The 13,623-nt window shown below is 39.5% G+C and overlaps 1 protein-coding gene across 1 annotated transcript in view; it reads right to left on the reverse strand.

The window, feature by feature from the left end:
- Positions 1–13,623, reverse strand: part of cdkal1 (CDK5 regulatory subunit associated protein 1 like 1) — a 223,728-nt gene that overhangs the window by 14,283 nt on the left and 195,822 nt on the right. Inside the window, exons 13-14 of the mRNA XM_022753568.1 lie at positions 6,084–6,167; positions 1,384–1,548 (exon numbers count right to left, since the gene is read on the reverse strand). Of these exons, the coding sequence (XP_022609289.1) occupies positions 1,384–1,548; positions 6,084–6,167 (249 nt within the window). The remainder of the gene's footprint in view (positions 1–1,383; positions 1,549–6,083; positions 6,168–13,623) is intronic.

Raw genomic sequence — 13,623 nt, forward strand, 5'->3', positions numbered from 1 at the left:
CAAGGTCTAGCCCCCACTGCTGAACTTTTCATTGCTGAGTGACGTGTTGCTTGGCTTGCTGTGAAACCTCTCTCTTTCTTTCTTTTTATCTCATTCTCTGCCAACCATTTCTGTCTCTCTGTATGCCTTCCTCTTCATCACTGTCCCTCTCACTCTCTCTCATGTCTCTGTCTGTTCCTTGGTTCCCCTCCCTCTCTGTCTGGCAGTAAAGGCTGATGGAGTGTGAAATTAGAAAGTGTATCATATTCTGCTCTGTGGCTCCATGTCCTGAGCTATAAGCTACAGCTAGTCAGAGTGAAATAACATGCAGTGAAACAGATACATTAACATGGTGTTTGTGTGTGTGTGTGGGCACACACGCGCCCGCCCGCGTGTGTGTACATGTGCATGTGTGGTGGGAAGGAAGCAGAGGACAGTTTAGCCAGCCACAGCTTATCTTAAATTACTTATCTCACGCCTGATACACTGGTGCTTTTTCACAAACTGCAGAAGCCATTATGGATTAAAATTGTGGAAACACAAACACATGCACACACGCATGCATGCACACACACACACACTTATTAATGTGCTGACAAAACAACATTTGAATAGCCTATTGTAAACACAACTTTTATAGTTTTGATAAGGAACACACAGTGAGAGCTTGACAGATATAGGGTTGGTTCTCTCATTACCAGAAAAATACGAGATTACGATTAATTTGCTTGAATACACGGATGTGCACAACATCACTCTTACAGTATTTCCTGGGTCACGTCTGACTAACTATTTCAATACAAATACAAATTCAAGCAGAATTTAGATTCATTCATTGAAACCAGTTACTGAAAATGTACACACTGTGATTCATAAAGAAAGAGAAATGAGGTTGATGAATATTAATTTGCAGCCGCATAAAAGTGAATGGACTGAATTGACTTCATTGAAATTGTATCTTTACAAAATGATCTATGGTTGTTGTATTAGTTCATAGATCACATATCCAGATACATATCTGATTTTTAAAGAGGGATATATACTCATCTCAACTGAATAAATGTGTGGTATTGTGTAAAAAATGCTAACTATGCTCTGTATTTGAAAAGTGTACTTGCATTCCTCAGGATCCCTTTGCTTTCTAGTTTCTATTCCATATACTTACCTTTATGTAATGATTAACCTGTATCTTAATTGATTCCTAACATCTAGTGACCTCTTCTTAGAGGTGTATGCTGCATATAATATTAATTCTGTCGTGCTTTATTCTTGCATGGTACGGTCATGGAGTGATGACTGTTTTACATACATGAATCTGTTTGAACCAACGAAAATGAAAATGCAGTTCTAGGTGTGCATTTAACTACTCTGTATCTGTGTGCAGGTGTGCGTGTGTGTGTTTACCTGCATCAGGCCAGACACCTCTCCTTTCCGCAGTGGTGCAGCAATGGATGGAGTGAACGGCTTACTGTCTTCTACTGGCTGGCCTCTGAGGAAGTGTTTTCCTGCCTCGTAGATGTCCACTTCTATCATCTTCCCTTTGAACTCGGCCCTCTTAGGTACCAGCACCTGCAAACCAGAGGCGACATATCAGACTTGATTAGATTAAAAAGAAAAACAGAAAACCACAATGAACCTTAAAATAATAATTATCTAACATGGGATTTCATTCATTGTAGCTTTGACTGTGGGAATACACCTACAGTGAAAATAAACCACATCATATTGCCTAAACTTCAAAGTAGAGGACAATGGATAATATTAATTGTCATTTAGTGAGTTCACTTTCGTGCCCACAGGTGAGATAAATCCAGTCCCCCATAAACGCATACCTATATAACTTTCTGTTCCACCAAATAACCAACCCTCTGCATGTTTTTTCACATCTGTCAATTACATTTTCAATTAACCACTGTTCAAAACTATTTTCCCCAATGCTCACCCTCATTGTTTTTCAGCTAGTCTCTGCATGCTCACAAAAAAACACAGGGCTGAGTGTTTTCAGTTCCATTTATGGAAGCCCTCAAGGTCAAAAACTACGGCAACAGCTGTGAGATAAACCAGTGGGATTTGCTGGTTTGTCTTATTATTTCACCATGGCAACTATAAATCTCTGCTGATCACAGCGGGAGGGAAGAGAAAACAAAGAGTTATAATTACGGCTTAGTGTGAAATGGAATTTGTTCTTAATGACTTACCCCTGTAAATAAAGATCATATGCAAATGCTTTTCCTTTCAAAACAATTTTCAAACTAACCACAAAATTGACAATTGACAGATATTTTTGATATTTTTACTGATTTACTCCTTTTCTTTAGCTCTTGCTTTCAAATTCAATCTCTCTGGTAAACTCTAATAGAATGATTGGTGTTGTTATTATTGGTGGGATTTAAAAATGCAGTCACAAGAGCTTGTGCAAATTATAATCACAACTGAAATGGCAGTTTTCTTGGTAAACATCCCATGATTTATTCTATTTCCCGAGTGAAAGAAAGAGGCTCCCTGTGTGAGTAATCACCTTAGCATTTGAAAAGTGATGTTATCCTTTCTGAAGAAAACAGACATGAATGCAGCGGAGCCTTTATGGTAAAGTGACAGTGCATTAACAATTTCCTTTGAAATTAAAGAGGAAACTACTTATAGTGATTACGGTTACAGTAATCAACTGCTTACATGGATCAAAAAGCTTTAGACAGGATTCTTCTTAAAAAAAATGCTCTTTAAATAATTAGCTTAAAATAATCACACAGTCCATTTATAGTGGTCATTTTGGATCTTTTCATACATGACAACATATGGAAGAAAAATTAAACAGTAGTAGTCTAAGACTGAGGCTGTCATGTGCTTAGGCTCTCTTCTAACTTATTTGTGTGAGGTTTTTTGGACCGCCACAGTGTGTAATGACCGGTAACGACAGTCTCGGCCTGCTCTGTGTGTCTGAGTGTGTGTGTGTGTGTGTGTGTGTGTGTGTGTGTACACGAGTGCTTGCTCTGCATACTCATGCTCCATGTGATATCTTCACCACTGTGACTCAGTAAGTTATTTTGCACTCCTGCTCCTGTTCTTGCCCTGCTTTTGGGACTACTACACTCTCACAGCAGCTGGAGAGGGCCACGGTGCAGGTTGTTATTCTATCTTTAAATCAGTAAATATTGAAGCTGTCCGTTTCATTCGTTTATATTCATGAAATAAATGTACAAAGGTCAAGCAGACACTAACCTGCATGAGAAATAAAGAAAAACGAAAATATGCATGGGTATAATAATCATCCACTTATAATTATCAGTTTGACCAAGACAGACATGATCACTACAAGAGGTTTTCACTACAATAAATTACATTATTAAACACATTTAAAGACAAAGATCAAAACTTAATAATAATGATAATAATGTGAATATTTATTGTTGGTAAATCCTATTTTTTCTTGCCTCTTTCCACCTGCATATCAGAGATTAGCAGGAGACCAGCAGCCTTGGACAAGCTGGGGATTCAATATCTTGCCCAAGTACACTTCAGCAGGCTGCGTGCTGACTCAGATCATCTGGTGGTCTGTCTAACCATTACAGGGCTCTGCAGGGCTAAGCTACTGACTCGGCAGAGAATAGCATGTGAACTGGTGGAGTGAGTGTTACTGCTGCGATGGCAGGACTACACCTGGTTCAGTCTTAATCTGTCAGTCTTTATCCAGCTGGTGGACTATGATAGGAGATGGAGAACAGGCCAGACAGACACACAGCCAGTGCCACACCTGCCTAATCAACACACCTGCTGCTCGACACTCTGACCACTGTGAGGGTGTGTATGTGTGTGTGTATGCGTGTGTGTAAGTAGCCAGCAACCAGGCTGAGAGCAGAGAGGTAAAACACAGCAGGGCTGTGAGGGAGTTAGGTGAGAGAGAGTGTGTAGAGTGTGTGTGTGAGTGAGGGTCATTCGAGGCCTATTACAGGGTGATTAAATGATGAAAGAGCTTGTCCGATTTCATTGGAAACCCCCCCTCCCACTTCCTCAGCCACACACACATGCGCGCGCACACACACACACACACACACACACACACACACACACACACACACACACACACACACACCCCAGGTGGGTTGGGTGCCTATTATACCCGTCAGGATAGATATCCATCTGATGGTGTAAAAGTGAAACTAGGCCATTTGTTCACACTCACACCTCTCTACCTTATTCCCCACTTTCCTCCACCCACCCATCCACCCCCTCTCTACCTCCTTCTGTCCTTTTCTTTGCTCCCACTACTCTTTTCACTTCTTTCCTGACCCTTGACTTTCCCATTTTTCCCCCTGCAACTCAACTCCCCGACACCCACCCACACCACCCACTCCTCCCAACTGAACTGCTCTACCGTTTGCTTCTCTCTCTCTACACTCTCCTCTTTTCATCCAACACTCTCAATCAAACCTGTTGTATTACTGATGCTTTTATTTTGAGTGATATACAATGGAGTTCTAGCTTTACATTTTATATGTAATTACATTATTGCACATTAATATAAAAATTAGGTCCTTAGAGTGATCATATATACAGTGTTTAGAGAGGTAGAGATAAGAGTGAGGAGGAATGACAAGGGATTCACAAAATAATACTTAAACTGTGAGTCAGGCCTCTGTAATATAATGTGTGTACACCCTCAGGAGTATGTATTGCATGTCTCTGTGTCCCGTGGGTGTAGACAGCATGCATGATATAGGGGTGTATCCCTTGGGGGAAAAGACTCAGGAAGATATTGGTACATAGTGTTTTCATGTTCTTTTTTCAAGTCAAAGTGTGATTTAGGAGTACATGCAAAATACTTAATGTCCAAAAAAAATGGGAAAGGGAAAACATCAAAGCTCTCCCCATAAGTACAGTCAACTGATACACATGACATACATGCCTGCATATGCACAAATGTACAAATGTATGAAGGAGTGTGCACTCGTACAACACACATGAACCGAGTGACACTTGTAACTTAAGTTTATAGCCTGCAGAAGGAGGTGCAAAGGAGGAGGAGAGGAGGGGAGGAGAGGAAAGTGGAAGGGAGGAAAAATTATTACCATCCCCTGCCCTCCCTGCTAATAAAAAGCATAACTTCAAACATGTTTCTGATGATGGTTAAAGCAGGAGGAAATTGATTTATTTGAAGATGTTTTAAAGTGAATTTTTCACAGGTTGAGAGAGGGTCTTTGAAGCCGTGTGTGTGTGTGTGTGTGTGTGTGTGTGTGTGTGTGTGTGTTGGGTGCTGTGTGTGTGTGTGTGTGTGTGTAGGATGGAATGTTCATGTCTTTAGGGCTGACCTTAATGTTAGTATAGTAAAAAAAAAAGCAAAATGTACTGCTGCTATCAGCCGCCAAATGCTCTCATGACCACCGCAGGGTGTTTGTGTGTGTATTTGTATGTGTGATATTACTGCTAACCTACTTTAGTCAATACAAGCTTAAGCTTCTGACACCTGCTGTGAGTACTCCTGTGACATGCAAAGCAAAGCTTCTGATCTGATTTACTAAGTGTGAAAATGAGGAAGAGTTGGATTAGCTTCACATATGAAAAAAATATTCATCAAATGCAGAGTAATTTACAGCTTTTTCACTCTGTTTTCGATGGTGGATGGAGTGTGTACGCCAACTAAACTATTTTGGGATTCATTTAATGCATGTGTGTCAACAAACATTCCTGATAGCCAGAGCAACTTCAATGAAGCAAAAATATGATGACCAAATGAAGGACAAAAAATGATTGATTGTAATCATTGTAATGTAAATTAGAAATTGTAATTTTCACAACTTCATTTCACTAAACCTTGCTAAGATAATTGAAGCACTACCATTAAATCAGTGTGTTTCATACAATATAATGTCATTTTTAGGTGACTGCAGCTTCAGCTTGAAATAGATGCATGATACCAATGCACTGTATGATTTAAATTTAAGTAAAATTTAAGATGGGTCAAATACCTAAAAAATATTGTTTAATGTTTTTTCTAATTTGCTGTGGTCAAAAATTGTGTTTTTTTTTTTTAATGTGCTGGGTCAAACGGACACTCGTTCCAACAGGTGCACGAGTCACACGTTCAAGTATTTTGACAAATATCTTACCTGTTCGTAGAACTTGTTGTGAGCAACGTAGTATTGGGCATCAAATGACTCTTCTGTCACCAACACATGTTGCCTCTCCCCTACCTACAGAGTGAGTGAGAGATAGTGGAAAAAACATGAAACTGCATGACTGGAAATATCACACATAAAGGCATTGGCTATGTATAAGTGCTGTATACCTTCTTCAGTTTAAATTCAACACAAGCTGCCTCGGTAATACACTATGCTTCTATTCATCAAGATCCCAATTCAATCAAAGTTTTGCTCTTTCATGTTATTTCATGTTTTCCGTGCAGTTCACCATTTAATTACAATCTCAAGGTCCCGGGCCACTTCAGTTTTAGCGCTTTGGCTTTGAGGATAGTGAGCACTATTCAACTAAGGTCCTTACAAAAAAAGAAAACTGAATAAAAAGACGAAAAAAAAAAAAGAAAAAAAAAACTACAAGGCTATACAAGATACAATTCAAATGCTTAGAGAAAACAGTCTATTCAGAACATCAGAAAATCAACACTACAACAAGGCCTCCCTATCAAGAAATTTAGTACAGGGCATAATGACAGAAAGTACAATTTTTGTTAAAAAATGTTATTGACTCAAAGAAGCAGAAAGAAGAAAAAAAGGAGAACTTTGTTGAAAGTGGTGCAAGCATGAATAAAGCCACCTCAGGACTGAGTTGGTCAGAAAGGGAGATATCTTTTCTCACTTGTTCCCCATGGACAAGTGTCTTGACACTTTGGTTTGGACAAATATTTGACTGTGCTTCAAGGTTGGATCCTCACTCATTTCATTGTCCATTTTTGTGAATGGAGGAAGCCAATACTTTGTTGTTAGTGTGGCCAAATGCATCTCCTCGAGTGTCCTGAAAGATGTACAGTGCATTTACTCCTGTAATTGTGTGTGTCAACATCATTAATGTACAAATATGATCACTCATGAACCACATTAATGTCAGATGAAAACAGTCCCTAGATAAGATGTTTTACATTTATTCTGCCATTAAAAAAAACATGCAAATCTTCTTGTATTGTAAGGAACTGCCATAGTGCTGCAGAGCATAAACCACCTGGGTTTTAAATATCAGCAACATAAGGTTGAAAATGTTGGGGACAGAATGTCCTGTAGTCTCAGTGGGCAGTATTTGCATTTTAACTCTGTCAGTGATGAGCCCTGTACTGTAAAACTGTGCTGACTGATCATTTCCTTGGCAATATGTCAGAGCCTTAGAAGTCATGGCTCTGACACATTGCTCAGGGTGTTTCCATTTTTGCAGACACCCATCTTCTGTGCTCTTTTCATCCCTCCTTCCTGTCCTTATCCTTTCGCTTACACCCCCCTCTCCTATCTCTGGGCTCTTTGTTGCTCATACCTCTCTTCCTTCCACTATAATTCCTTCTCATCCTTCGCTTTTCTTTTTCTTTTTTTTTTCAGTGATTTTACTGTGGATGTGTGTTCCAACACCTGCACAGGCATGCTGACAGACTTAAAAAGAGACCAAATAAATCACTGTTTCCTGCAAACAGAGCAATTTTCAGAAAAAGAGGCTGGAAAAAATATCCTTTGAACATTATTACTGGATGGTGAACATTTGATTTGGGCCTTTTGTTTGCTCCTTTGAATTGAAGACAGATGTCTCTGCTGTGAGCCTAAAATCCTGAGCACACGAAGAAAAGACTATTCACAGTGTTGCACAAATATTTAAGGAAAAGTGTTGCTATTTGTCCTTTAAATACACTTAAAATACAGAGAACTCGTCTGTTAACGTTTATAATTCTGTTAACCATCAACCACTGACTATTGACAATAATTTGTTTTGCCTATGTACTATTTTTTGTGTTTCCTCATGTTTTCCAGACAGATGTATCACTATGGAGAAAGGAAAAAAAATTTAAACAAAATATTCATCGGTCCTACAGTAAAGACATAGAGCCGTACCCCCTCTGTGTCAAACAACAGGCGACCTCACTGAAGCCTTGAAGTTTTCATTTAGATTTCAGTCTTGCACTGTGTACCAGAGGACAGATGCAGTGAAAGAACTGGGAGCTAGATGTGTATGATGTGAATTTGTATGGATCTACAAGCCTTAATAATACCTAATCCACACCTAAACAACCAACGAGGAGCGATGATCTGGGATTAAGGTATATCCTAACGTGTTGATTGAACTGTGAATAAGAGAATAATCATGCATGAACACACCCTAGTATAGACAATGATACATATGGGAATGTAGTGAATTTAGTTCATGTAAAGTTGGAAGAACTGCACACACTCGTGTGCACAACAACGAGAGGTTTCTGTGTGTGTGTGAGTGTGTGTGTGTGTGTGCATGTAGTGAGACGGTGTGTAATTGTAATATATGTGTTGTTTTTCACTTGTGTGGCTGGTTGTCTTTCCTGTAAGAGTCCACGTTGAGATTTGTATTTACTCCATCTGTTGAAAAACATCACAGAATACCAAATAACGCATGCGTGCGTGTGTGTCTTTGCACAGTAAGACGTGGATTTACTTTGCCATCCAGAGAATAACATCCCACGATGCACAGCAGATCCACTACAGATCTGTGGGATCATGAGTTTAATTGATAATTAATCCACATCATAACAAGGATAATGAGAGAACTGTGGCTTTGAATTGTAATCAACATTTTCATCTGAGTCAAAAATAAAGGAGCAATTCACCTGAACATCATCCAAAATGTCTTGCTGCATCTGTGGCCTTTTTTTTTATTATTATTTTTTTTTACCTTATTATGTCTCTAACCAGACTGAAAAGAAGCCAGACTGTTGCATGGGATTAATTATATGGTGATATTAGTCGATATTAAAAAAAAGTCTGATTATACACCTGATGTGGTGCCAATTATTATTCTATCGTTTTCTCAAATGTATTGCATTACATACTCCTTTTATGCTCACACTGAATTAGTTAAGAATAGGATATTTTGCAGTTCTTTAATATGATGATGTAACAAGTGTGATTGTACAATGTAAACACCAATCAAAGCAGCAAAAATGGCAAACAGCCATCAGCCAAACGATATACCTGGAAGTAGCCATTAGAAGAAGGTAAATCTGGGCATAAAGGGATGTACATGGTCAGCAACAGTACTCAAATAGGCTGTGGCATTCAAACCATGATGATACTAAGGGGTCCCAAAGTGAGCCATAAAACATTCCCCATACCATCACAGCACCACCACCACCACCACCACCAGACTGGACTGTTGACACAAATCCATGGATTCATGCTTTTAATAATAAATTCTGACCCTACCATCTGCATTCATAGGCAGAAATCCAAATTCATCAGAGCAGGCTCTGTTTTTGTTTTGGGCCTGTGCCCACTGCAGCCTCAGATTTCAGGAGTAGACATGACAGGAGTGGAACTCAACATGGTCTTCTGCTGTTGTGGCCCTTCCACCTCAAGGTTTGACGTGTTGTGCATTCTGCTCACCACAATTATTAAGAGTGGTTATGTGAGTTACTGTAGCCTTTCTGGCCATTCTCCTCTGACCTCTCTCATCAAGAAGGCACCATTCTGAATAAAAACTCTAAAGACTGTTGTGTATGAAAATCCTAGGATATCAGCAGGATCAGAAGTACTCAACACCAACAATCATGCCGCAGTTAAAAGTCACTTAGATCACATTTTTTTTCCCATTCTGATGCTTGATGTGGACATTAACTGCAGTTCCTGACCTGTATCTGCATGATTTTATGCATTGCACTGCTGCTATATGACTCACTGATTAGATAATTGCATGAATAAGCAGGTGCACAGGTGTTCCTACCAAAATGCTTGGTCGATTATAAATGGTAAACAAGTATTATCCAATCAGTCAGGGCCAGTCAGAGCACTTGAGGATGTGTCTTTACATAACAAGAACTGTCCCAATCATGAGTCCAAAAGAAGTTCCTCTGTTCGTGGTGCTGTTTGTTTCAGTTTACAACTTGTGTCTGAACGGTAGCCCCCACTCTCAAAGCTTATGCAACACCAGAGCCGAACTCCATTTACCCACTCATTGTACATCTATGCATCACTCTCTCTTACTCTGACCCACTTGCCTTTAGCTCGTCATCTATCATTATCATTATCTAATCGTTACCCACTGCAGTCGTTCCTACACACACTCTCTCACTCTTTACACACGCACACAGGAATGAAAGAATATATGCCTTCTTCCTCACGAACCTTGCCAAATTATCACAAACATGAAATCAACATCACACACACAGTCACACAAATCCACTGTTACACACACACACACACACACACACACACACACACACACACACACACACACACACACACACACAGCCTTCTGTAGCCCCTTGTAGAAAGATATTTTGTTTTGTTGCCTGCTAAATAATCGTTGTGGGGAGTGATTTAACAGGGCTAAAGAGAGATGCTCTGATCTTTTGGAGGTTCTCTTTGAATAAGCTGCTTGAAAGAGGAAGAAAAAACACCCCTGCTGGTTTGGGTATTTTGTTTTACCCTCAAAGTCAAATTCAAAGTGAAAGAGACTCAAACTTTTCAGTGTTTGCCACAAAGACTGAGGGGATTACTGATGGCTTTGGTTAAATGTTTGTGAGGACAAATGTAAAATCAACATAGATCAAAGTTATCCAAATACACTGTTTGGCACAAGGCCAAAGCATAAATAATTTACACAGAGTAATACACTAACAACATGAGAAAGAAGCCAGAATGAAGGAGCTACATAGGTTTTCAAATCTGTGTCCTGTACAAAGCCTCTACAAAGCAGTCCAGGTCAATCATTTCATGTTCACACACATACACACCCAGTCTTGTCTTTTTCAAACTCAGCCACCAGTAGCAGCTGGTGGTACTTTTCTCAGTCGATTAACTGACCCCTTATCTGTCTGTTCATGCACTGCAGTCACCTGTACTCTACAACACGTTCCAATATCTCTGTGCCTTTCAGAAGTATTACGATATCAGGTTTAGGTTCTTATTTGTGGGAGCAAATAGGTTCATTGCCGGGCCAGAAGACTGACTCATTATTTATCTGGCTGCACATAAGAAAGGAAAGCCATGTTATCCATGTCCGCTGAATTTACAGTCTGATACAACTGGCTCCGACAATCTATGATGTCAAATTAGTGGTCATGTTTAAATTATTGGTCACCACTTGAAGTTCAAAAGTACTACGATTAGGAACAATTCATGAGGTCTGGTTAATCTTAAGTATATGAAATGTTGATTACACAAGGATAAATTAAACAGTACAAAGCAGAGAAAATACTACAATAGATGGAGTTAAACTTTGCTTTAAGAAACAATGGGTTAGAATTTTCTGAAAGTAAACAGTGGAAAAAAGGAAGTTTGCAAGTCCTTCAGCTTTGACCAGACCTATACACAAACATTCCTGCCAGTAAAAGAAGTGGAGTCATAAAGTACTCTTTGAAGGACAGATGACATCTTTATTCACACCTCAAATACTGTGTGTATGGATTTGTGTTTGATAGAGACAGAGAGAGAGACAGTATTAAAACCCTCTATTATGTTAAACTAGTTAGAATCCACTTGCTACCTGAAACCAAATGCAAGAACATGTATTCATGTACACATGTGCTGGCATACTGTTTATCTGCAAATGTGATCATAAATTACAATGTGAAAAAAACACTCTGGTAACACAGAAATCGATCCTCTCACCACAAATAAAAAATATAGCAGCTTCCTGTATCTGTAAGAGCATGTTTGTATTACAAAGTCTCTTCAAAAAGTCTCTAACGCGGTAAAGTACGATGTAAGTCTACAGTGCTTTCCAAATACTTTCACTCTGCAAGTCACTTAGCACAAAAAGAAATTCTTGACCTTTCTGGGGGGCCTTCAATAACAATTTACATTATCTGAACTGGTCTATTTCTCAAGGCTTTTAATATTCTGGTAAATACTGACTCCAGACATCCCAGGTGTTGTACTGTCATACTTCACCTGCCACTTGGGACCTGAGGAATTTATCAGCAGCCAAAATGATTCTTTCACACAAAAAGAAAAGAGAGAGATCAATATTTTGGATTTATATGTCATTATTCCTCCACAAGTTTTGAGTAAATAAAAATCCTGATTTTGCACAGCAACTACCATGCAGCCAAGTTCGAGGGAAAATAATTTTCATACTTGTTTTCAAATTCTTGGAACCTCCAGGTTTTCAGTGAGTAGCAATAAAGCAATGAACCGGCTATAATCAGAGTGGAATTTTAAACTCTTTTAAGTTAACAGTTGTAAGAAGTTGGGGACATGGAAGGAAGCAGTGGAATATAACAGAATTCAGTCAAGTGATATGAAGATAAAGTTTGTGTGGTAGATTTAGAATTAAAGGAACAAAGAGGAGACAAATAATGATGGAGGGACAGAAGAAGACAAATGAGGTGCAATTATTTGCCTTAGCCTTAATTCAGCCTCTGTCCTCGTGTGTGTGTGTGTGTGTGTTTGTGTGAGAGAGAGGGAGAGGGAGAGAGAGAGAGGAAGCCAAGAGGAAGGAAGGATATTATGCAAGGCCGTCAAAATTCTGACTTTATGTGCATGATAAAGACAGTCAAAAACACAGAGACACAGACAAGCAGAGCAACATGAAAACAGGGAGATGAAGTTCCGCACCTGCAGAGAAAGACCTCGACTGGGCATCTAGCTGTATGTGTGTGTGCCTTGAGGTTTTAAACTATACCTCTAATGTGTTCTTGGCTCTTGTAACCATCCCTGCCCCCCTCTCTCTCTCTGAAGAGGGCTGGTGAAGTGCGAGAGGTTTTTGCCAAAACAGAACGCTGTGCACCTGCATCAAATCTACACCCCCCCCCAGGCCCTCTGTAGACTGCGCCTCTCGCCCTTCGCCTGCTTGCCCCCCCCCCCTTTCTTCCACATTGGCACAAACAGACAGACACACACACACGCACACACACACAAACAAACAGAGCAGGAGTAAGAGGTTACACATGAGACTGATTTAGCAAGGAGAGACGTAAACGTATAGAATGTGAGAAACAGAGAAAAAAAATTAACCGGTCAACCTCACTTGTGACATAGTACACAAACACTGCAAACAGCAACTTTCAGTGTTAACCACACAAGAAAGATTGTTAGTACAAAAAAGGCTTTCAAAGAATGAAGAACGGTACTCTCACTATCCTCAAATCAAACGAAGCACTGTGCTTGGTTTTCATGAATACTGAGGCCACGAAACTTACTCGGGTCAGACAAGGACTTTCAAGAAGTTTCGCTGAGAGTGGAGGGAAGAATGGGAAACAAGCAACAGTTAGTATAAGAGGCAGTGCAGCTACAGACATCTCAACTTTTGTTTGCACAAGCTTTGTTCAGTGTTGGTGCAGGTTTGGTTTTCAGTTCCAGCTCTGATAACTAATTGTAAAACATTCTCATGGCGCTTCTAAATATGTTGACAAAACCCTCAGAGGGAAATTCCATCCAATACAACAATAAAATGTGTTTTACTTTTCTAAGAGTTATCCATCCAGATATTTTTTCAGTGTGATTTAATAAGTTATTTTTCAGTAGG

This window comes from Seriola dumerili, unplaced genomic scaffold (assembly GCF_002260705.1).
Source record: "Seriola dumerili isolate Sdu_G_001 unplaced genomic scaffold, Sdu_1.0 BDQW01000191.1, whole genome shotgun sequence".
NCBI lineage: Eukaryota > Metazoa > Chordata > Actinopteri > Carangiformes > Carangidae > Seriola > Seriola dumerili.